Here is a 26,058-nt window from a genome sequence, read left to right as displayed (position 1 = left end):
CAAATTACGACAAGTTTACACCTATAACCTCTTGTCTGCGCTGTCTATATTTATAAATGTGGATGCTACATATACATAGTATGTCATACAAACACAGTTTGTTACACACATATACACATACTGCATGTTACACACACACACGTTTCTACACAGAGCACAAACATATACAAACACAAACAAGTATACAGAGAGCACATACATACACACATGTATACCGAGAACACACATGTATAAATAGAGCTCATACACACATGCAAAGAGCACATACACACATGTATACACAGAGCACATACATACACACTAGAGATGAGTGAAAAATTAGAGTGGAATTAAATTCCACTAGAATTTTACAAAAATCCGCATTTAGCAAAATTAAGATTTTTTGTAGTTCGCTTTAGCGCGGATTCAGTAAACCGGATTGAGCAAAAGCCGTAAATTGAACCGTAAAAGACCATCCAAGTGTTGAAAAAAATCCTTATATTCACTTCACCGCTAACCTGTTCTGTCCCTCCGCTCCTTATCTCACCTGTCCATTCGTCACAGCATCTTAAGATCCACTCACGCTGAAATCTCCGGACCTCTCCTGCTGGGCTCAGACTTTTGGGTTTGACCAGACTGGCGAGGGTTTCTTCGCTTGCTGTTGCAGAGGTCGCAATGCCATGACGCGAAAGGCATGACATCATGACATCACGATGTGCTTCGTGAACTTTGCAGGCGCATGGGCAGCACCCCCCACAGCCTAGTCAAACACAGAAGTCCAGGCCTAATGTGAGTGGCCGCAATTTGAAAGTGCGACGAGGACCGAATGGGTGACTGTGAGAAGCCGAGGGGTCAGCGAGGTGAGCGGTGAGTATATGAATTTTTTTTTTTACGTACAACGTTTATTATGCTCTGGGGTCTGGAGAGAACCCAGAACAAATAAGGGACATTCAATTCATGGAAAATAACTTTTCTGCAAATTGAATTTCTTGGGAAAAGCTGCGCGAACAATGAAATTCGAATTTTGCTTGATTTGCTCATCTCTAATACACACATGTATATACATAGAGCACATAAACACACACATGTATACACAGAGCACATGCACACAAATACAGTGGTGGCCAAAAGTATTGGCACCCCTGCAATTCTGTCAGATAATACTCAGTTTCTTCCTGAAAATGATTGCAATCACAAATTCTTTGGTATTATTATCTTCATTTAATTTGTCTTCAATGAAAAAACACAAAAAGAATTGTCCTAAAGCCAAATTGGATATAATTCCACACCAAACCTAAAAAAGGGGGTGGACAAAAGTATTGGCACTGTTTGAAAAATCATGTGATCCTTCTCTAATTCGTGTAATTAACAGCACCTGTAACTTACCTGTGGCACCTAACAGGTGTTGGCAATAACTAAATCACACTTGCAGCCAGTTAAAATGGATTAAAGTTGACTCAACCTCTGTCCTGTGTCCTTGTGTGTACCACATTGAGCATGGAGAAAAGAAAGAAGACCAAAGAACTGTCTGAGGACTTGAGAAACCAAATTGTGAGGAAGCATGAGCAATCTCAAGGCTACAAGTCCATCTCCAAAGACCTGAATGTTCCTGTGTCTTCCGTGCGCAGTGTCATCAAGAAGTTTAAAGCCCATGGCACTGTGGCTAACCTCCCTAGATGTGGACGGAAAAGAAAAATTGACGAGAGATTTCAACGCAAGATTGTGCGGATGGTGGATAAAGAACCTCGACTAACATCCAAACAAGTTCAAGCTGCCCTGCAGTCCGAGGGTACAACAGTGTCAACCCGTACTATCCGTCGGCGTCTGAATGAAAAGGGACTGTATGGTAGGATACCCAGGAAGACCCCACTTCTTACCCCGAGACATAAAAAAGCCAGGCTGGAGTTTGCCAAAACTTACCTGAGAAAGCCTAAAACGTTTTGGAAGAATGTTCTTTGGTCAGATGAGACAAAAGTAGAGCTTTTTGGGAAAAAGCATCAACATAGAGTGTACAGGAAAAAAAAGAGGCGTTCAAAGAAAAGAACACGGTACCTACAGTCAAACATGGCGGAGGTTCCCTGATGTTTTGGGGTTGCTTTGCTGCCTCTGGCACTGGACTGCTTGACCGTGTGCATGGCATTATGAAGTCTGAAGACTACCAACAAATTTTGCAGCATAAAGTAGGGCCCAGTGTGAGAAAGCTGGGTCTCCCTCAGAGGTCATGGGTCTTCCAGCAGGACAATGACCCAAAACACACTTCCAAAAGCACTATAAAATGGTTTGAGAGAAAGCACTGGAGACTTCTAATGTGGCCAGCAATGAGTCCAAACCTGAATCCCATAGAACACCTGTGGAGCGATCTCAAAATGGCAGTTTGGAGAAGGCACCCTTCAAATATCAGGGACCTGGAGCAGTTTGCCAAAGAAGAATGGTCTACAATTCCAGCAGAGCATTGTAAGAAACTCATTGATGGTTACCGGAAGCGGTTGTTCGCAGTTAATTTGGCTAAAGTTTGTGCAACCAAGTATTAGGCTGAGGGTGCCAATACTTTTGTCTGGCCCATTTTTGGAGTTTTGTGTGAAATGATCAATGATTTGATTTTTGCTTCATTCTCTTTTGTGTTTTTTCCTTGCCAGCAAATTAAATGAAGATAATAATACCAAAGAATTTGTGATTGCAATCATTTTCAGGAAGAAACTGAGTATTATCTGACAGAATTGCAGGGGTGCCAATACTTTTGGCCACCACTGTATACACGTAGCACATAAATACACATGTGTACACAAAGCACATACATACAGACATATATATATACACAGAGCACATTGATACAGACAGATCTATAAACAGAGCACATACATACACACATATTTGTATATATGTTAGAACCCTCCTGTTTGTTTTTTCCATCTTGTGTTTTGCGGTCACGTGACCATCTGCCTTTATATTCCAGCTCCGCCTTTTTGGCTGTGCTGGACTTCAGTGTTGTTTGACTGTTTTGCTAGCCAGGTGCTTCGGCGCCTATATCTCTCAGTTTGCTTGGTCCTTGTTAGAACCTTGCTCTTAGGTTTTTTCCTTTGCTGGTCACATGACCTTGTTGGCCTATTTAATCCTGCTCCGCCCTTCTGGCTTTGCTGGACTTCATTGTATAACTACTTTCTAGCTAGCCTGTGCTCTGTATCTAACTCTGTTAGTTTGCTTGGTCTACGGACCTCAGTGTTCTATATATTTTGTTTGTTTGTCTGTCTGCTACTATTTCTGTTAGGAGGTGTCCCATTTTCCTCCCAGTCCTTAGTACTTGTAGGGATTCCTTCCCCACATCTATAGGTCTCCGTACAGACTAGCTTAGGACTTTAGCAGGTCTGATCGCAGGATCAGGTCCCCTGTTACATCGTAGGGATAAAGCTGAGTTCTATCGTAGGGACAGATCTCCTCTCTTTCCTTAGCTCTGGTAGCAGAACATAACAGTCCTTTGGGACCTCTAGTACCTTTTGTCAGTTTTTCTTTTGTTTTCTGTAACAACTTTCTCTGTTCAGGAGGTGTCCCATTTTTGTTCCAGTTCTTAGTTCCTTTAGGGACCCCTTCCCTTTATTCTATAGGTCTTCGTTCAGACTAGCCTAGGACTAAGGCGGGTCTGTTCGCTAGGAACAGGCAGCCCGCTACATCGTAGGGATTCAGCTTAGTCTTACCGTAGGGAAAGCTTTCCCCTTCTTTCCTTAGTTCTTGTTTGCAGATCATAACAATATACAGAGCACATACATACATAAATAAATGTATACATAGAGCACATGTACACATGTATACACAGAGCACATACAGACATACAGTACAGACCAAAAGTTTGGACACACCTTCTCATTTAAAGATTTTTCTGTATTTTCATGACTATGAAAATCGTACATTCACACTGAAGGCATCAAAACTATGAATTAACACATGTGGAATTATATACTTAACAAAAAAGTGTGAAACAACTGAAAATATTCTAGGTTCTTCAAAGTAGCCACCTTTTGCTTTGATGACTGCTTTGCACACTCTTGGCATTCTCTTGATGAGCTTCAAGAGGTAGTCACCGGAAATGGTTTTCACTTCATAGGTGTGCCCTGTCAGGTTTAATAAGTGGGATTTCTTGCCTTATAAATGGGGTCGGGACCATCAGTTGTGTTGTTCAGAAGTCAGGTGGATACACAGCTGATAGTCCTACTGAATCGATTGTTAGAATTTGTATTATGGCAAGAAAAAAGCAGCTAAGTAAAGAAAAACGAGTGGCCATCATTACTTTAAGAAATGGTCAGTTAGTCCGAAAAATTGGGAAAACTTTGAAAGTGTCCCCAAGTGCAGTTGCAAAAACCATCAAGCGCTACAAAGAAACTGGCTCACATGAGGACCGCCCCAGGAAAGGAAGACCAAGAGTCACCTCTGCTTCTGAGGATAAGTTTATCCGAGTCACCAGCCTCAGAAATCGCAGGTTAACAGCAGCTCAGATTAGAGACCAGGTCAATGCTACACAGAGTTCTAGCAGCAGACACATCTCTTCAACAGCTGTTAAGAGGAGACTTTGTGCAGCAGGCCTTCATGGTAAAATATCTGCTAGGAAACCACTGCAAAGGACAGGCAACAAGCAGAAGAGACTTGTTTGGGCTAAAGAACACAAGGAATGGACATTAGACCAGTGGAAATCTGTGCTTTGGTCTGATTCCAAATTTGAGATCTTTGTTTCCAACCACCGTATCTTTGTGCGACGCAGAAAAGGTGAACGGATGGACTCTACATGCCTGGTTCCCACCGTGAAGCATGGAGGATGAGGTGTGATGGTGTGGGGATGCTTTGCTGGTGACACTGTTGGGGATTTATTCAAAATTGAAGGCATACTGAACCAGCATGGCTACCACAGCATCTTGCATGCTATTCCATCCGGTTTGTGTTTAGTTGGACAATCATTTATTTTTCAACAGGACAATGACTCCAAACACACCTCCAGGCTGTGTAAGGGCTATTTGACCAAGAAGGAGAGTGATGGGGTGCTACGCCAGATGACCTGGCCTCCACAGTCACCAGACCTGAACCCAATCGAGATGGTTTGGGGTGAGCTGGACCGCAGAGTGAAGGCAAAAGGGCCAACAAGTGCTAAGCATCTCTGGGAACTCCTTCAAGATTGTTGGAAGACCATTTCCGGTGACTACCTCTTGAAGCTCATGAAGAGAATGCCAAGAGTGTGCAAAGCAGTCATCAAAGCAAAAGGTGGCTACTTTGAAGAAGCTAGAATATAAGACATATTTTCAGTTGTTTCACACTTTTTTGTTAAGTATATAATTCCACATGTGTTAATTCATAGTTTTGATGCCTTCAGTGTGAATGTACAATTTTCATAGTCATGAAAATACAGAAAAATCTTTAAATGAGAAGGTGTGTCCAAACTTTTGGTCTGTACTGTATATGTATACTTAGAGCACATGCACACACATATAAACAGAGCCCATACATGTGTACATACTTGTATACACAGCACATACATTCATATATGTATACACAGAGAACATGCACACATGTACACAGAGCACATACATACAAACATATATGTCTACATAGAGTACATACATGCATAAACACAAGTATACACAGAGAACATACATACAGACATATGTATACACAGAGTACATACACACAGATACATGTATACACAGAACACATACATGCAGACATATATGTATAAACAGAGCACATACATACAGACACAGGTATACACAGAACACATACATATAGACATATGTGAATAAACAGAGCACATACATAATACATACATTTATACACAGCACACATACATAAAGACATGTAATAGGTGCATCGGCCGTGGCTATAGAAGGGCGCTGGGGACCCCACGTAACCATCTGTTATACCCCGCCCCCATGGATAGGAAGAAGGATATGGGGAGGGTTCGCTACATCTCCACCTTCAATCACGAGTGGGAGGCGATGCAGCGGATCTTCTCCAAACATTGGGGAGTTCTCTGTGCGGAGCTCTCCCTGCGTGACCGTATTGGGGAGTATCCTCTGATGACCCCTCGCAAAGCCAACAATTTGGAGGATCTAATGGTGTCCAGCCACTACATCCCCCCTCCAACCAACCCATTCGGATCTCGTGGACCCAGGGTAGGGTTTTATCCATGTGGCCACTGCCTGGCATGCGCCAATGCCGTGCGCTCAGTCTCCTTCACCTCATCCGATGGCTCCCGTGAGTTCCAGATCCGCAATTACATTTCATGCGGCTCGACACATGTAATCTACTATGCCACGTGTGCGTGCCAATTAATTTATATTGGCCTGACCACCAGGGAGCTTCGGGTGCGGGAGCATGTTCGTGACATTGGCGCGGCCAGGTCAGTGACCGATCCCCGTGAGCTAAGGACCCTCCCACGCCACTTTCAACGATATCATAATTGTGACCCTAAATCTCTGAAGATACGTGGAATTGATATCCCACATTTGGGATCCCATGGAGGTGACTGGGGAAGGATCCTGGCCCAGAAGGAGACAAAATGGATTGTTAGCCTTGGCACCATGGCTCCGCGGGGTCTGAATGAGACATTGGGTTTTGCTTCCTTTATATGAACTTTTCTAGCTTTGGTTCAATCTCCGTACTTGCCCGATTATGTAAATCCTGGCTTGTTTTGCTTTTGTTTTTAATCTGTTTTAATTATTCATTATCTACTTTTTTCCTCTTTTTTTCATTAGCATCGGTGTGGGACGTGATCCTAGTCTTTGAATCACCTTCATCACAGGGGGAATTCGATGGACCATTTCATCTATTGGCTTTGGAAATTGTTTGTGATTTGTGTGCCAATGTTGTCTTCTCAATATTAGGAATTGCATCTCCTTTTGATATGTATTACCATGAACATTGCTATTTAGATTGATCACTAGATTGGAGGTGTGGGGACACCATTGGCTCCCTTCTTATACATTTTGGAATTATTCTACTCTGCTTTATTTAATACTCAGCCACCTTACAATATATGGTGCGGTGTGCATGCGCCGTGGTTTCCTGGGTACCTGGACCAGCGCTCAGCTGTCTTTTCTCTCAGCCGCGCACTTCCGGTATGCGCGTCCGTGCTTCCGGATGTGCGCTGCCAGGTGACGGCTCGTGCCGTGGGATCCCGGGACCTGACGCATGTGCCGTTGAGCATCCATTGCTAGGTTACCTCCCAATCACGTGACCGGGATCGTGTCATGTGATCTTTCGGGGAGGTACTTATAAGGTCCTGCTGCTTAATCACACATATGCCTCTTGAGAAAGCCAGCGCTTCAGCGGCGAAACGCGCGTCGGGGCTTCATCTTTGCCGGGATACCATTCATTGCTGTCCCCCATATACTCCCCCATTATACCTAGTGGTAAGTAGGATTTATTTGACTTATGGGACGTAGCATTTATGCACACTACTCTATATTACATACTTCAGCTTTGAGCTGGACCCACGGATACCACAGGGGACCTTATATTGGGGTGAGGCAATGGCCTCTCTAATACTTTGCACCTTACTTTACCTTGATTGAAATTTGGAGACTTAACATTTTATGACTGTTGATGTATGTATTTTAATTCATTATAAATAAAAATATTTTTTATGCCATATATACTCGCTACTCCTCTAGTTCTTTTCATACATAAAGACATACAGTATATGTCACACATACACATACATACTGACACATGCATACACAAGGCTGATACTTACACAAACACATACAACCATACATTCACATACAATAGAGGACTTACCAGTCTGTCTCCTCTTATTCAGATACTCTAGACTCCTGCAGGGTATAGGACCATTGGTGACATCACCAAAGTTCTTGATGCAGTCTCAACAACAGAAAATACACTGATAATGCAGAACAGCTATTATCAATGTAGTTTCTGTTGTAAACTGACTGGGGGCCATTGGCAATTGCTCCTCCCTAATGCCATGCCGATAATAAGGGTTACTCCCTCTATAGTGGACTTGGCCCAGCCATGTATTACATATTTCAATGGTTACCATATAAAAAAGTGGTTGCAACAAGAAAAATGTGGTTATTCACAACGTTCACTGATCGCCAGGGGTTACAGGCACTGGACTAGCAATAATCAGCTGATCCCAACTAATCATTGAGCAACATTATTGACCTGGCACCATTTTATGTATTTCCCTAGTGGAAAACTTTACATGAAATATATTTCATTTTTAGCTTCAACTTCACAAAATGTTCTCTTACCTCATCTGAGCCCGTTCTATAGATAAGAAGATCAAAGGGAATTGCCGCCACCATATCAATAAGGAACCAGCCTTTAAAATAATGGATGGCAATCTTGGCAGGGTGGCTGACCACCTCATCATTTGTGTTGACGTAGGTGGTGCGGAAGTTGATGATAATATCTACAATGAACATTATGTCCACTATCAGGTCCACGATGTCGAGGGGGTTGCAGGAATAGCCACATTCCCAAGTTCTTTCTTCATCCTGGTCGTTCAGCAGAAAGGCCGCTGAATATGGGGTAAAGATGGCAGTATAGATGACCAGCAGGAGGATTAACCAGTCCCACACTGCTTTGAAAGGGCTGTAATGGAGGATGGTCCATCGGTGTATCCGCGGTGCCTGCAGCTTGTACTCTGGCAACACGTCTGCCCCCAGGGAAAGGACCTGTGGGTGGTGAGAGGACAGTTATTGAGCTTATGTTATGTATCTCATTTAATGCTACTTTGTGACTCATCCTCACCTGTCACATGCACAGATGTGAGAGAGCGCACGTCACTAAACTGCAGAAATATAAATATAGGTTATAAAGCTATATGTCGATGCGAATCTGTAAAACTATTGATGGCGATTGATTTGCACTTCTCTCCCCACAACCTGTTCGCAAGCAATACTCAATTAAAGGGTTGCACTCATGTTATGAAATAGGTATAGGCAGACATTAAACTATGCAAGATTGCAATTAACCGGCTTTTCTCTATCCTGTACCGTTCTCCTACTATCTGCGCTTTAGTCTTTTGTTGTTTACAGCTCATTGCCTAGGTTACCGGCCACTGCTGTTCTCCTGGATCAGTGGCCGAATATGTCCAGTTCCTACATTATAGCTTTAAACTGAGGCCAGTGGAGATCTATGGAGCAAGAATTTATGCTAGCTTCTGATCCCTGCCACCTCTCTCCAGCCCCATTCATTTTTATAGAACTGCTTGTGGGCATGGACAGTAACCCAGGAGCAGTTATACAGTGTAGCTGACCGCCTTCTCCCGTAAACCACCACCACTCCTCTCCCAGATCTTGAGACTGCTTGAGATGGCATCCCCAACTTGTCAAAACACTGGGTTTGTATTCTCAAAGGCAACACCCCCCCCCAACACTGTTAAAATACTGAGATAACACTCTTGACCCCTATTCCCCACACAACCCCCATCTACTCCCGCTGTCAAAAATCGCATACTTCTCGAGATCGCAAAGACACACAGTGCCGGCATCAGCACCCGGCGCGCCCGGGCAAGTGCCGGGGCCCTGAGCAGGCGGGGGGGCCCATTCGCCGTCTGGGACACCGGCGCACAATGGGAACCCCCATTTGCTCAGGGCCCCGGCACAATACGTTCCTCTCCCTGTTCCTCTGCAGGTCCTGTCTCTTCCACGTCTCCTGACTGTGACGTTTCAGGTCAGAGGGTGCAATGACATCTTTGCAGCGCTCTCTCTGCTGAGCAGTCACAGTGCAGAGCGGGAAGATGGCAACGAGTTCGGAGCTGATCAGTGGCAGCGAGGAGAGGTGAGTATTTGATTTTTTTATGTATGGAGGCGTGGAGCATTATATAGGACCCATTATGTAGGGAGCATTATATGGGGCCCATACAGCATGGAGCATTTACAGGTGCATCTCACTAAACTAGAATATCATTCAAAAAAATAATTTATTTCAGTTCTTCAATACAAAATGTGAAACTCATATATTATATAGAATCATTACTTTTGTGTTCTCATTGGCTGTAAGCCATAATCATCAACATTAACAGAAATAAACACTTGAAATAGATCACTCTGTTTGTAATGACTCTATATAATATGAGTTTCACTTTTTGTATTGAAAAACTGAAATAAATTAACTTTTTGATGATATTCTAATTTAGTGAGATGCACCTGTGTATGGGGCCCATTATGTAGGGAGCATTATATGGGGCCCATACAGCATGGAGCATTTATATTGGGTCCATACAGCATGGATCATTATATGGAGTCCATACAACATGGAGCATTATATGGGGCCCATACAGCATGGAGCATTATATGGGGGCCAGTATTCTGTGTGGAGCATTATATGGGGGCCAGTATTCTCCATGGAGCATTATATCGGGGCCAGTATTCTGTGTGGAGCATTATATGGGGGCCAGTATTCTGTATGGAGCATTATATGGGGGCCAGTATTCTGTATGGTGCATTATATGGGGGCCAGTATTCTGTGTGGAGCATTATATGGGGGCCAGTATTCTGCATGAAGCATTATATCGGGGCCAGTATTCTGTATGAAGCATTATATGGGGGCCAGTATTCTGTATGGAGCATTATATGGGGGCCAGTATTCTGTATGGTGCAATATATGGGACTCATTATTCTGTATGCAGCAATATATGGGGCCCATAATACTGTATGGAGGACTATGTGGTGCTCATAATACTGTACGGAGAACTATGTAGTGCCTATAATACTGTATGGAGGACTATGTGGTGCCCATAATACTGTATGTAGGACTATGTGGTTCCCATAATACTGTATGGAGGACTATGTGGTTCCCATAATACTGTATGGAGGACTATGTGGTTCCCATAATACTGTATGGAGGACTATGTGGTGCCCATAATACTGTATGGAGGACTATGTGGTGCCCATAATACTGTATGGAGGACTATATGGTGCCCATAATACTGTATGGAGGACTATACTGTCCGGTCTGCACTGTCCGCTGCGAGGATTCACCGGTTTCTGAGCTATTGTAGAATTTACAATAGATATCGCTCATGTAATATAGGAAGTGAAATCTTTGCATTGTACTATATATCTATATTTATCTGCAGTATCTGTGCATCATGAATCGTGGTATGTGTTAAAGGGGCCCACTGAGTCTCTTTCGCCCGGGGCCCACGAACACCTGGAGCCGGCCCTGCACACCATTGACAAGACATTGCTCAGGAGTTCCTTTCAGGACCAGGGATTCAACTTCATATTTCATCTGAGGAAAGCAGCAGACCAGGCAGCTTCACCTAGCAGCATTGGGAGCATGCGCAGTACAGGATGGTAGCGTCTATGCTGATGCCTGAACTGTTAGTCAAAGATGAGCGTCTGACCCAAGTGATCAGGAAGCTGGAAGGCTAGGAAGCAGTGTGCTTAGGAGGATCAAACTTGGAAGAACCCTTTTAAAGAGAATCTGTCATCAGGATTTCACATCCCAAACTATTTATATGTGCAGGTAGCTCTTTCAAATGCAAGTGCAGCAATACCTTTACATGGTCAGTCCATTTCTCTGTTACTGAGAAATCAGTGTTTGAATTGATATGTAAATGAGGCAAAAGGACTATGGTAGATCTGAATCCTCTGACACTTCAACTATATGCCCCTCCCAGCATCGCATCCTCCTACTTGACTGATGGCTCAATTGCCACAATATATAGGCTGTAAGTCAAGCAGAAGGAAATGGGGATAGATGGAATAGAGCTGGAGTGACAGAGGCTTCAGATCTACAGCCTCATTTGCATATCAATTCAAATGCTGATTTCTCAGTAACAGAGGAATGGACTGGCCATGTAAAAGTATTATGGGACTTTTCTTTGGAAGAACTATATGCACATATAAATAGTTTGGGGTATGTGAAATCCTGTTTATGTATTCCCTTTGAGACATTTCATTTAATAGAGGAGGGCCTAATCTGAGACCTCCATTAATTATTCAGAGTATAGAGCATGTCAATTTATAAAATTTAAGAATACCAAGAATTAATCTTTGTATTTCTGCATAAAAGAGTAGGTCTCTCAAACTAAAGAGAAACATGCTGGATAGCAGCCCCGTCATTTGCTAAATGCTCCCTGAAAACTTTAAAGGAGTTGTCCCTTGAACACATTTATCACCTATCCACCGGTAGGTCACAAATTGTATGATCATTGGGGGTGCAACTACTGGAATCCTCACTGATCACTAGAATGGGGGACGGAGTAGTAGTGTGCAAACAAGTCCACCGCTATATTCACTACTATTAGTCTATAGGTGTGGTAATGAGAATGTTTTACTACCACTACCATAATGATCGCTGGTGGTCCCAGTTGTCGGAAAATCACCTGCCTTGTGGTGTGGATTCGTGATATATGTTGGTGGGATAACGCTTTAAAGTATCTTTTTTCTTTCTGTAGATAAACTGAAGTGCACTAGAGAAAAGGCTGAGCACTGTAATTTCTTTATTATATATATTTTTTTAATGGAAAAAAAACACTGATTTTCCTCAGTGTGCTGGATCAAAATTTATCAGTTTTTGGTTCATGTCAGTTTTTACCACGTGTGTGTCGTCCATTATTCTTGCATAAAAAATAAACTGATGAAGGTTTCCGAAGCTTCTTTTAGCAACCATTTCACGAAAAATGGATAGCACATAGATGCAACTGTAAGGATATGGACATACCGCCCACATTTCCTCTTTGAAGAAACAAGTTTTTTTGTGAATTCTGTTGTGTGGTGTAATGTGAAATGCCATGTAAAATGTATAAGGTGTTAAAGATATGTAACGGGAATTGTGATGTGCGTTAGATATGTGTAGTTTGACTATAGGAACAGTTAAAGTTCATATTTGGGACTAGCCCACAGTGGGAGGGGCTAGTGTAAGGCAAAGTGACTGTTTCCTGCTAGGTAGACAGATATGGCCTGGAGTGCATAGTGAGTGGACTACAAGGGCCAAGGTGTACAGTGCTGCATTCGAGGGTGACCCTAAATGAAAGGAAACCGAAGAGAAGGGATAGCGAGAGCCTAAGGATAAGTGACTCAGAGTGACCTTCTGGAGATAGGTCCTAGGAGAGGATGCTTAGCCATGAGACCTTGACCTTGTAACACTGGAAGGTAATGGACCTAAACAGGACTGACTACGTAGGACTAGTGAAGGGTCCCAGGCAGAAGTTCCAGGGTGCCAGTAGTGGAAAGAGGACGCAGAACCGCAGAACAAGTAGATGACACTTGTTGATCAGGACTGTAGTGTTAAAGCTGGGCTGGGTTGTGATGACGTTGGGAGAAACAGCAGATATAATGATCCCTGGAGTTTACTACTAAGGTCGGAAACCGTGTGAAAAATGCCTCAAGTTGTAAAGGAAACATCCATAAGAGTTGGTACCCGCTATCCCTTGTATATAACCCTCACCAAGTTACCGTTCAGTAAAGAGTTTATGTTTGAATGGTGGTCTTCCTCATTGAACTGTGAAACATCTGGTCCTGGCGAGGCCACACCAACCTCATTGAACTTTGAAACATCTGGTCCTGCGAGCCCACACCATCGGCCAGTACTTCCACTTTCATGTAATGTGCCAGGGCGACACAGTTGGGTGCCTAGCCCACAGCTGCCACCCCATGCCACGTTTGACAACATGGACAAAATCCATTATTTTCGCATAAACATTCACCCAAAATTCAAAGGCAAGCCGCTTGGTAAGTCTTGCCCGAAAAATGGTTAGTTTTTTCAATGTGCAGGGTCCAAGTTGTCATAACTGATAGGAGCTTATGCTTTATTTCACTAACCCGTTCACATGAGCAGGCAACTAGTGTTCATAAAACAGCCCTGATTAAGACAGAAAAAAAGCACACATACCGCAAACGCTAACGTGTGAATAAAGCCTTATTTCTGCAGATCCTGTCCAGTGTTAATTGGAACCAAATAACGGCATCCATTGTATATTTGTGATATGCACCAAGAATATTTCAGTGGATCATATTTTACGAAAGTGTATGACGCAATATTGAATGAGGGTGAGCTGTAATGCCAGAAACAGACCATGGACAATAGTAGGGGCTTTCTACCTAATTCTACCTTGTACCACCTCGTTGATGTAAAGTAGCAGGTTCTGAATTATTTGTGAGATATTCCCCATATAAAAATCTTCTCTATTAGGGCTGATTCACATGTCCGATTTTTCCACGTACGAGAAAAACGGAACAATTATTCCGATCAGACTTTGATCAGAGTGTAGACTGAGTGCCATCCGTTTTTCTCGTACGTGGAGAAATAGTAAAAAAAAAGTTTCTCCACCTTCTCTATTCTGACAGTCAGTGAAAATCCAAGTGCACCTTTTTTTTTTCATGGACCAATTGACTTGCATTGCCAATTTTAATCCAACTCTGTAATCAACCGTCGGACATGTCTCTGCGATTTTCTGAGGCCGTGAACAATCAAGGACATGTGAATGGCCACATAGACTATCATAGGTACAAGTGCTATCCGGGTTTTTCAATATCATGGAGACATGTCCCATTTTGTCCAGGGTCGGATCAAAGTCGGCAATGCAAGTCTATGGATCCGTTAAAAAATCAGACCGCACTCTGAATGTGGTCAGATTTTCAAGGACTGTCAGAAAGGAAAAAGTGGATAGATGTTTTTTTTTAAATTTCTCTGTGTATGAGAAAAATGGATGACCATCAGACCACACTGGGGCCACGCTCTGATCAAACTCTGATCAGAATAATTGGTCTGTTTTCCTAGTACGTGGAAAAATCGGACATGTGAATGAGCACTCATTGTAAGAATGTACTCAAGAATCCAAAAGGAGCGATATCTGCATAATGATCTGCTTTCATGCGGAGCGCCATGACTGGAAAAGCAAGAGTGGTCTTCCTCTTGCCCATGCAGGACATAGAGACGCTAATTCTTATGGACACAGTGCACAGTCTGCAAAGGGCATCGGAAAGGCGACTGGATGCTAATTAATCCCAATCAATGTGGGTGCCAGCGGGGTGCATGAGTTTTGTCAGCCAGGCAGAAGCTCCCATCCCCCAACCCCTACAGCCTGTGATTAACCCCTATTCACCCTTGAGATTGAAAGCATCCAACTACCATAGAAATTAAAGGACCTGTTAACTGCTGGAGGGGTTAGGACCCAGTGCGGCAAAGATTAGGATTGTGTCATCTTTCATTACATGTGCCATATTAGGGAGGTAGACCTACATGGTATGTGGCTGTGCACCATATTAAGGAGCCGTAGGGGCTCTTGTCAGATAGAATGCAAATATATATGGCTAGAGTAAAAGGGATGAAACGTTTAATTGCTTGGTATTTTCCTCTGTGCCTTCCATGAAACTGTCCCTATGTGTATGATTATCAGCTTGCCTGAGTACTGCAAAAAATGTGTTAAAGCTCCACTGAATGCACGGTCAGTGCGGTTATGTAATGCAATGCCACTTATATAACTGAAAATAAAGGTATTGTGATCTATCCATTGCGGATTGCCCATAACACATTATCTGACTCTATATAAAGGGGATCTTCATGTGATATATAAGATATTTTATCAGCTGGATATAACATAAATGTATAGTAGATGTGCATCCCATCAATGGAACCTGTCAGTGGAGAGGAGGTCCCATTCATTTGTATGGACATCTCCACTTATAGCAGTGTGCAAAGCATGATAGATGTAAGCCTCAGAATCTACACACCTTCATCTACTATACATTTATGGCATATTCTGGGAATATGTCATACTTGTACAAGATGGGAATTCCCCTTTAAGGGAATCATAAAGTATTTTAAAGGGAATCTGTCAGCAACATTTCACCTTCCAAACTATTTATATGTGCATGCAGAGCTTTCAAAGACAAGTCCAGCAATACCTTTAGATGTTCAGTCTGTTCCTCCTTTATGGAGAAATCAGCATTTGAATTGATATGCAAATGAGGCTAAAGGACTATGGTAGATCTGAAGCCTTTGTCACTCTGGGTCTATTCCCTAGCCAGTGCTGCTTCCTCCTGCTTAACTGATGACTTCTTTGCCTGAAATCACACAGCACAGAAGCTCAGTCAAGCAGGAAGAGGCAGCACTAGACAGGGAATAGAGCTGGAGTGACAGAGGCTTCAGATTTGCTTATGTATTCAAATGCTGATTTCTCAGTAATGGAGGAACAAACTAGACATCTAAAGTTATTGCTAGTCTTTGAAATAGCTACATGAGCATATAAATAGTTTGCGGGTGGGTGAAATCCTGGTGACAGATTCACTTTATGTATAATGTGTGAATATGCCATGAATATACAATGAAAATACTAATTTCAATTTATTGTAGAGGTTAGAAATGTGTCCTGCTCACACAGCTGCACAGTTTGTTAAAAGCACTCTTTCTTGTAACGGTATGGTCTCACATAGCTGCTGACACATTTTGTTGAAAACTACTCCGACTTCAATTTAAAGGGAACCTGTCGCTATTTTTTTCCCATATAAAGTATGGCCAGCACTTGGAAGCACTATGTGATAGCATACTAGAATGCTGTCTATATGTCCCCAATGCGCTCTCCATAAAACAAAAAATAGCTTCTATTATACTCACCTACGGGGCGTTCCGGTACGATAGCCATTGCTATTCTTGATCTGGCGCCTCCTCTCGTGTTGATTCGTGTGGATGAAACTTTCTTAATCATCCACACAGCGCTCCGGCAGAGGCGCACTTCTCTATCCTGCCGATAGCAGAGCAAAGTACTGCAGTGCGCATGCGTAGGGAAAGGCCAAAATGCGCTGGCGCATGCTCACTACAATACTTTGCTCTGCCCTCGGCAGGGCAGAGAAGTGCGCCTGCGCAGGATGGCAATGGTGGGGACACTGAGAGGATAATGTAGAACAAGCAATAAGAGAGGAGGCGCCAGATCAAGACCAGCAGCGCCCATCGGAACGGGCCGCCGCATAAGTGAGTGTAATAAAAGGCCTTTTTTGTTTTATAGAGAGTGTATTGGGGACATATAGACAGCATTCTAGTATACTATCACATAGTGTTTACACGGGGGTGGCCCTACTTTATATAGGAAAAACCTGGTGACAGGTTCCCTTAAAATTGATTATTTCATAACAGCAGTGTAATTTTGCAAGTAAACAGCAGTCTGCCCTTAAAAAACGCACATAAAACCAATCCTGTCATGCCCAATTGGGTTTGCAAGTGTTTACCTGTAAAAATCACATGGGAGTTAGCGATCAATTTAAAGTAGCTCTGTCATAGCCCTATAAACACTTTTTTTTATCTGGTGAAAATGTTGCTCTTCTCTTGAATCTGGTGTTTTTCTTTTGTCCAATAGTCCAATAGTTCTGCCTATGATAGAAGCTGCTTGCTTCTTTGGTGGTAGTGGGCCCCCTTACTGCTTGGGCCCCTGTGCCGCTGCACAGGTTGCACCAATGATATGTCTGCCTCTGATCAAATGGATGTGATCAAGATGGATTTTTAGTCTTTGGATGTTAACAAGAAAGTCTCTTCATTAAAATCTAGTAGACAGGTCAAAAAAGGTGAAAAAGGAAAACGTACAGTATATATTACAAACTTGCAAAACTTAAGTGTATGTTGAAAATCCCTAATTTTACATAAAACCAGAATACCCCTTTAATGTTCTAATTTGCAATCAATGTCAAACTCATGTAAAGGCGCGAGGAACAATTTAGCTACTCTGGAAAATATGGAACATAGTCTGTGTTAAATACTAGCCATAATGCTACCATATTACTTTAGTATTCGGTTTCTGCAGTACGGTAGCACTGCACTAGTATCCAGGCAGGGTAAGTTAGGGACAATAATAACACATGGATGCACTGCCCCATTTATTACAGAACGGTACTGCCGTCTCCCTTACCACTAGGTCTATTCATTGCTGTGCACAGAATATATTGTTACTTTATCCCTTTAATTGTGTCCATACATAATTCATCTGTTCTCCATGTATTTCTGGCTGCACACAGACTCTTTTATGCTACAGATAAGAATCACTAAGTGAACTGTAAAACAATAAGCAGGAATACTATGGTTTTTTTTCTCACTTGAGGAAGACTTAAGACAAACGACAAGGGAACTTTGGGGTGCACACTGAGGATCAGGAGGAGTGGGGTGTCACCTACCTCCCACGCACCCACAGGTAGATTTAGTGTGTTCAGCGACAGATCAGAGCCAGGATGAGCTGTCACTATTCAGAGATGCTTGTATGATCTTATGCTTTCCACAACAGCTCATCCCACAACCCCTCCTACCGACTCAATATAGCTCTGTTGTCATATTCGCCCAAGTCAAAAGGGGGGAGAACGGTCTGTGTCTTACAGAAGACGAAAGAGGAAACTGTTGGTATTAACTATTCAACTGATGAGCGTGCAACCACAACACTTCACAGAGAAGGCACGGGATATGTGCGAAGAAAGGCAAAGCGGAGGATGGTGGCGGAACAGGGAAGGTGCAAGGCTGCAAAGCTGTGAAAGTACCACTCACTTACCGGCTCCGGCGGTGTTTTTCGGCTCATACTTCATGTGTTTGGGTGACTCTCAGACACATTCGTGGCTCTGCCCTACGTCACATCACTTCTCCAGCCCTGGCTTTATCTGTTTCTGCATCAGCAACCAGCACCTCGGCTTTCTTTTCTAAAGTGCTGTGTGCCACCTCTGCATCCTGAGTGTAGTGTTCAGAGGTTTATGAAACAGGAACCGTCACTTGCGATAAATACGTAATTTTTTTTATCCTGGTGTAAATGCCGCTATTCTCCTGAATCTGATTTTGTGTTTTTTTTGTTCCTACACCTCTCCGTTCCTGAGATATGGCCCCCTCTTTCCTGTATGTAAATCTACTATTTATAGACAAATGGGTGTGGTCCTCCATGGGCATAATCTTGAGGACTGCGCCCAGTTGGCTATCTAGACCAGAGTTATATACCTATTTACTATGTGGAACGTAGAGATGCAGGAAAAAAAGAAAAACTTCCAGATTCAGGAGAACACCATGTGAAAAATGCATCTTTATTGAATGGCTACCAACTTAAGGAGCATGAATGATCAGAAAATTAATTTTGTCACAAAAGGCAACACCAATAAACAATTACCACCAAACAAAGACAATAAAAAATATAGATTTATTAAATAAAGATTACAAAGAACAATCCTACAGAGTATAGCAATAGAAGACCACAAAACACCAACACATGAATATCATATTTATAAAGACATAGTAGTCAAAGTATATATAGATTTATAAAACACGAAAATCAGGAAATCCTAATAATTGCACAATCTAAATATAGACCTATGTGGTTAGCATTAACCAAGGGGAAATGTAAGTGTCAATAGGAGCTACTAAAAGGTTAACTTCATGAATTAAAGAGTCCAAGTAGGTGCTCATATATAGTATATAGTATCCAAGCTCTATAAGTGATCCCCTATATGTAAAGAAACATCCAAAATGGAAGGCGACTTACATGTCCAAATGAATAGATATGGGATGTGGTCCTGTGTTCTTTGTTTAATAAATATATATATTTTTATTGGCAAAAAAACACCTATTGTCTTTGCTTGGTGATATTCTTTATTGAATGTGTCAGGTCTTCCTTAAAGGGATGGTCTAAAGCCAAATGTGATTTTAATACTAAATATCTATCTATTTAATGTAATAATCTGATCACTTTTCTAATATACTTCAATTAAAAATTAACTATGGTTCCCTGTCTATTGTAACATCATGTCTGCTTTTTTTCTTCTTTTTTTACTTCCGATGACATTTCATTTGAGAATCCCCAGTGCAATGGGACAGCCAGGGCCGGCTCCAGGTTTTTCTGGGCCCCGGGCGAAAGAGTCTCAGTGGGCCCTTTTAACACATACACGATTCATGATGCACAGATATGGCGGAGAAATATATATATATATATATATATATATATATATATATATATATATATATATATATATATATATATATATATATATATATATATATATATATAGTACACAGGGCCCAGCCTGCCACCTCATCCTTCACATGTGCAGACATGCGCACGCACACACGGTACGCAGGCATATGCACACGCACACACGGTACGCAGACACGCGGTACGCAGACACACGTGCACGCAGACACGGTACGCAGACACGCGCACGCGCACACACGGTACGCAGACATATGCGCGCACACACGGTACGCAGACATATGCGCGCACACACGGTACACAGACATATGCGCGCACACACGGTACCCAGACACATGCGCGCACACACGGTACCCAGACACATGCGCGCACACACGGTACCCAGACACATGCGCGCACACACGGTACCCAGACACATGCGCGCACACACGGTACCCAGACACATGCGCGCACACACGGTACCCAGACACATGCGCGCACACACGGTACCCAGACACATGCACGCACACACGGTACCCAGACACATGCACGCACACACGGTACCCAGACACATGCACGCACACAGACATACACATATTTTTACACAAATTCTTAAAGACATATATAAAACAGACAAATATATATACACAGTTATACACACTGACATTCACATACATGCACTCACACAGACTCATTACAAATATTTTTAATATGGGGATAGGGGAAGCCTCACTCACCTGTCCCCGGTCCAGTGTCCTGTCCAGCAGCTCCTCAGGTATGGGGAAGTGCAGGGCCCCCGGCATGTCACAGACATCATGTCCCTGGACCATCAGAGGGGCCCACTTGCGGTCGGGTCCGGGCCCCTCCCGCCCATCTGTGCAGGACCTCCGACGGTGTTTGATTGCCGGCACTCCCCCAGACATGGCCGCGCGCTGTGCGGCTGTGTCTGCTAGTAATGACGCGGCAGGAGCGACACACAAGCACAATTAAAGGTGCAGTGCCGTCGACCCTGCCGCGTCATTACTAGCAGACACAGCCGGACAGCGCGCGGCCATGTCTGGGGGAGTGCCGGCAATCAAGCGTCCCTGAACAGGTGCCGAGGAAGCGGCCAGGGCCCCGACAGTGAGTGGGCGGGTGGGTGTGTGGGCCCGGCCCCGACAGTGAGTGGGCGGGTGGGTGTGTGGGCCCGGCCCCGACAGTGAGTGGGCGGGTGGGTGTGTGGGCCGGGCCCCGACAGTGAGTGAGCGGTGGGCCCCTCTGATTTTCCAGGGCCCCGGCACTTGCCCGGGTACGCCGGGTGCTGACGCCGGCCCTGGGGACAGCATAAGTGGACCAGGGCTGTGATCACTGACGCAGCTGCTGTCCCCAGCCTGAAACGAAGTGTCATCAGTGATGTGCATTTAAGAGGCTGGGCTAGTGCCTGCTCTACTGAGCATGTGCCAGTTGTAATAACCTGACACATGCTCAGTATGCTCTACCTGCTCAATATTTCTTTAAATGTGCACTCACATTGCGCTCCCTTGCAAGCTCTACATATAAGTGACGAGCCGGCAAGAGAGTGCACTGTGAGTGCGCTTCAAAAAGGAGAAAAAAAACAGCAATCGGGGAAGCAAAGGCCGGCCCAACCCCTGAAACAGACATCAGTGATGACGTCCCATTTCAGAGAGGTGACTTCTGTTTCAGGGGTTAATCTGGTCTCTACTCTCCCAGATTGCTGCATTCTCTCCTTTACAGTATGCCATGACAGTGCGCTCTCTTGTCTGCTCGTCACTTATCTTTAGAGCCTGTGAGGAAATGCTATATCAGTACGCATTCAAAGGAATATAAAGCAGAGAGCAGGGAATGCATACTGAGCATGTGTCAGAATTGAAAGTCAGCACATGCTCAGTAGGACATAAACTAGTCCAGCCCCTGAAACACACGTCATTGTTGAAACTTTGCTTCAGGGTGGGGACAGCAGCTGCGACATCACTGGGGATTCTGAAACAAAATGTCATCAGAAGTAAAAAAAAAAGAGAAAGAAAAAAAACAAAACAGGAAATTAGAGTAGAGAAGGGAACGGAAAGGAATTTTTAATTTAAGAATATTTGAAAAGTGATTGGATTATTAAATTACAAAGACAGACATTTAGGCTACGGTTACACTATAGTATTTGGTCAGTAATTTACATCAGTATTTGTAATCCAAAACCAGGAGTGGGTGATAAATACAGAAGTGGTGACGTGTTTCTATTATACTTTTCCTCTGATTGCTCCACTCCTGGCTTAGAAATACTGATGTAAATTACTGATCAAATACTGATAGTGTGAACGTAGCCTTAAAGAGGTTGTCCACTACTATTAATAATGCTCCCATCGATTTAAACTGTGGAAACAAGTGTTTTTGTAAATACCTTCTGTGGTCATTCTTGCCTGTGAGCGGCGCTATCACTGACCGCTCACTAGGCATCACGTGACCCTGGCTGCAGCCTGCTCCATTATCAGCTGATGTAGCCGGAACTTGATGTGACATCAGCGGATGTCGGAGCCGGATGCAGCCGGGGTCACGTGATGCCTACTGATTATTAATAGTAGTGGACAATCTCTTTAATATGAAAATCACCTTTGCTTTCGGAAAACAGAGAACAATTACGCCCAATACAGCTTCCTCCACCTAGTAGTGAAATCTGAGGCACCTAGGCCTGCAATACCGCCTGCACCCAGCCTCCTTCTAATTGTCGCAGCTGACACAGTGGTTTCAGTGATGCCGAATCCTTTCACACATTGTCACTACAACTCTACTTCAAACAGGTCACCACACCAATGGTTCCTCAAGCCAGCCCAACAGGCACCAGCCCAACAAGCACCAGGCACCAGCCTGTCTCACTCAGTATTGGGACATTCCTACTCCTCAGGACTATGACCTTGTTTCAGTGGTTTCTCTACAGTTAAGCTCTACATGGCTATCTGCTTATGTTTACATGCTGAAATGGGCAGATTACAATGAGGACAATCTGGGCTACTGCCTGGTGCACGGATCTCCGTAGGGCCTATAGCCAGAGTGCCCTCATTATCGTCTTTTTCGCCCCATTGTTGGCATGCATCGCCAGGCAGGGAACATTTCTGCAGTTCCACTTCTGGCAATAGCCATCCTTGGCTTCCTGCTTGACACTTTCTTTATGACCCAACCATCATGACGTCATCGCACCTGCTGCATAATTGAGAAGGTCAGAAGAGGATGGAAGCTGCGCCTCAGAGGACAGTCTGGAAAAGTAAGTGATTCCTTTTTTTATTTCTTTAACACAGTGGAGGAGAGGGGGTTGGGAGTCAGGACATGTAATTGTAATGAACTGGAGGGAAGAGGACATGTAATTGTAGTGATTTGGGGGGTGGGAGGGAGAGAGGACATGGAATTGTAATGAATTGGGAGTGGGTGGGAAAGAGGACATGTTACTTAATGAATTGGGGTGGGAGAAAGAACATGTAATCTTAATGAATTTGGGGGGAGTAAGGACATTTAACTAATGAATTGGGGGGAAAGGATATGTAATTGTAGTGAACTGGGGGGTGGGAGAGAGAACCTGTAATGAATTTATCAGGGGAGAGGGAATGTAATTGCAATGAATTGGGGGGACGGGGGACAGGAAGAGCACTGTGGTGGGTTTGTAAGGACACAGCAAAGTGACTTGTGATGAATTGGAGGGGACAGTGCTTTCTTATTTATATTTTGTATTGTGGGTTGCATAGTTGCTAATTATATATTAGTGGTGTGGTGCATATTTGTTTTCAGGGCCACCATATGAGGGATTGTTTATTCAGGAGGCAAATGTAGAGATTTCTGTGTAGCAAACTGCAGAGATGAATGTTGACTAGAAAATGTTGACATGAAGGTCTGACCAAATAGAGAAGATATGGAAGAAAATGACACAAATCAGATGAGACATTAGCAGTAAGTTACTAGGTATGAATATGTATTTTAATATTTATTCAGTATCTATGCTGTATGACTTTCAGAGAGGTGATGGGAGTAATATTCTTGTTTGTAATAGAAACTCAGTTACTATGTATAGCCTCATCACTTAGAATTTAGTGTACTCTCTTATCATGTATAGTGCCATCCTGTACAATGCCTTCCCTTATTACATAATGTCCTCTATTATTATGTATAGCACTGTCTTATTACATTGCGTCCAATCTTATTATGTATAGTGGGATTCCGTTATTGCATAGTGTCCTCTTGTTATGTATAGTGCTCTTTTCCGTTATTACACAGTGAGCTCTCTTATTATGTAGAGTTCCTTGCCTGATTATATAATGTAATCTCTTGTTATTTATAGCGTCCTCTTGTTATGTATAGTGCTGTGCCTTATTACTGTGTCCTCTCTTATTATGTAGAGTACTTTCCCTTATTATATAATGACCTCTCTTGTTATTTGTAGCATCCTCTTGTTACGTATAGCACTATGGCTTATATTGTGACCTCTCTTATTATGTATAGTACCTTCCCCTATTACATAGTTTCCTCTCTTGTTTTGTATAGTGCCATTCCATTATTACACAATGTCCTCTCTTATTATGTAGAGTGCCTTGCTTTGTTATATAATGTCTTCTCTTATGTCTATAAAGAAAAATAATTGACACAGCTAACTAATGGGCTGCGCTCTATATCTTGTTTTATCTGAAAATGTGCACCAGAGCACCTGTGTGTACATCATGGGTCCTATCACATGATGCTGTGACTAATATCACTATTTCTTGGTAGGGGTCACTGACTTGTATTAAAGAAGTTCCACGTGGGGTAAGGAGTGAGTCTCTAGTTCCAATTCAGCTTGACCCTCTGCCTCTGCGGTACTCTTCTGTTTACTACTTCTTTTTCTCCACACTGACTCTTCTGTTTGCCAGGGAACGTCTCACGCTCCTAAAACCTCAGTCAAATTACAACTGTCTGACGTCACGCCATTTTCAGATCACACACAATATCACATACATTATCACTTCTGACAGTTTCTGCAATTATCCCCATGTATACACAAGTGAAAATCCGGCATTGATTATGAAGCAAAAACATTACTCTATCGCAATTAAAGTATCATTGTGTAAATACATTTCAACTTGAAAAAGGAACTTACAGCAATTATAAAATTACCAATCACAAGGGAATTATTGCATTTGTGCGCAACCTTACCCCCACACAAAGGCACTTAGTCAGCCTACAATTGTCATTTCACCTAAAACATGGCTAAAGCCATCATAGATCCCTACTGGTACTCTAAATTTATCTTAAATAGGACCTGTCACTTTCCATTAATATGATGTACAATGCAAAGTTATATTGTGGTACCGTGTTATCAGTTTACCATAAGCCCACAGGACGTCCGGCATATCTTAGATGGAACAGCTTTCATCCAAGACACACAAAAAAATCCATCCTCTACAGTCTAGCTCTGAGCTACATTCGAATCTGTTCAGACAGCAAGGACAGAAAACTGCAGCTACTATCACTGATGAACACATTCCTACAACAAGGATACCATCCACTGGTAATAGATGAACAAATTCACAGAGCCACAAGAATCTCAAGAAGTAGCCTCCTGAATTACAGACAGAGGGAGGACAACAACAGGGTTCCTCTTGTGGTCACATACAACCCCCACATGAACATCCTAAGGAAAATTGGTGCTGATCTCCAACCCATATTCCACAGAGACCACAAACTGAAAGAAATATTCCCAGAACTACCACTTCTCTCCTACAAACAGCCCCTTAACTTAAGGAATGTCCTTGTCAGAAGTGTCCTCTCATCACCATCAGTGACAGGCACATTCCCATGTAAAAACAAAAGATGCAAAACTTGTACCCACATATTACCATCAAATATAGTCTGCATTCCTAACACAAATCAGGACTACAAAATCATGGATGTCTTTTCATGTACATCCTCCAATGTGGTGTACATGATACAATGTACAAGGTGGCCAGAAGGAGTTTATATTGGAGAAACTATGCAGAAACTGCAAACGAGAATGAATTTACACAGACACACAATTAAGAATGAACTGGACACGTCTGTGGGAAAACATTTCTCTGGCCGGGGACACTGTATGAAAGATCTAAAAGTTTTAATACTAAAAGGTCACTTCAAGGGCAACAGAGAGAGAAAAATTTGGGAATTCAAATTGATAAGGATGTTCAATTCACTGACAACAGGACTAAATATAACACCTG

General features: G+C 43.0%; 1 protein-coding gene across 3 annotated transcripts in view; it reads right to left on the bottom strand.

Moving 5' to 3' along the window:
• Positions 1-26,058, bottom strand: part of KCNH6 (potassium voltage-gated channel subfamily H member 6) — a 322,142-nt gene that overhangs the window by 26,516 nt on the left and 269,568 nt on the right. For all 3 annotated transcript variants that reach the window (XM_073683164.1, XM_073683165.1, XM_073683166.1), the window contains one exon: positions 8,232-8,657. In XM_073683164.1, coding sequence (XP_073539265.1) covers positions 8,232-8,657 — 426 coding nt within the window. The remainder of the gene's footprint in view (positions 1-8,231; positions 8,658-26,058) is intronic.

The sequence above is a fragment of the Phyllobates terribilis genome, unplaced genomic scaffold, assembly GCF_046119375.1.
Source record: "Phyllobates terribilis strain yellow unplaced genomic scaffold, ASM4611937v1 Scaffold_5__5_contigs__length_657084704, whole genome shotgun sequence".
Classification (NCBI taxonomy): Eukaryota; Metazoa; Chordata; class Amphibia; order Anura; family Dendrobatidae; genus Phyllobates; species Phyllobates terribilis.
The sequence above is the reverse complement of the archived record's forward strand: the minus strand, read 5'-3'. Positions and strand labels throughout refer to the sequence as shown.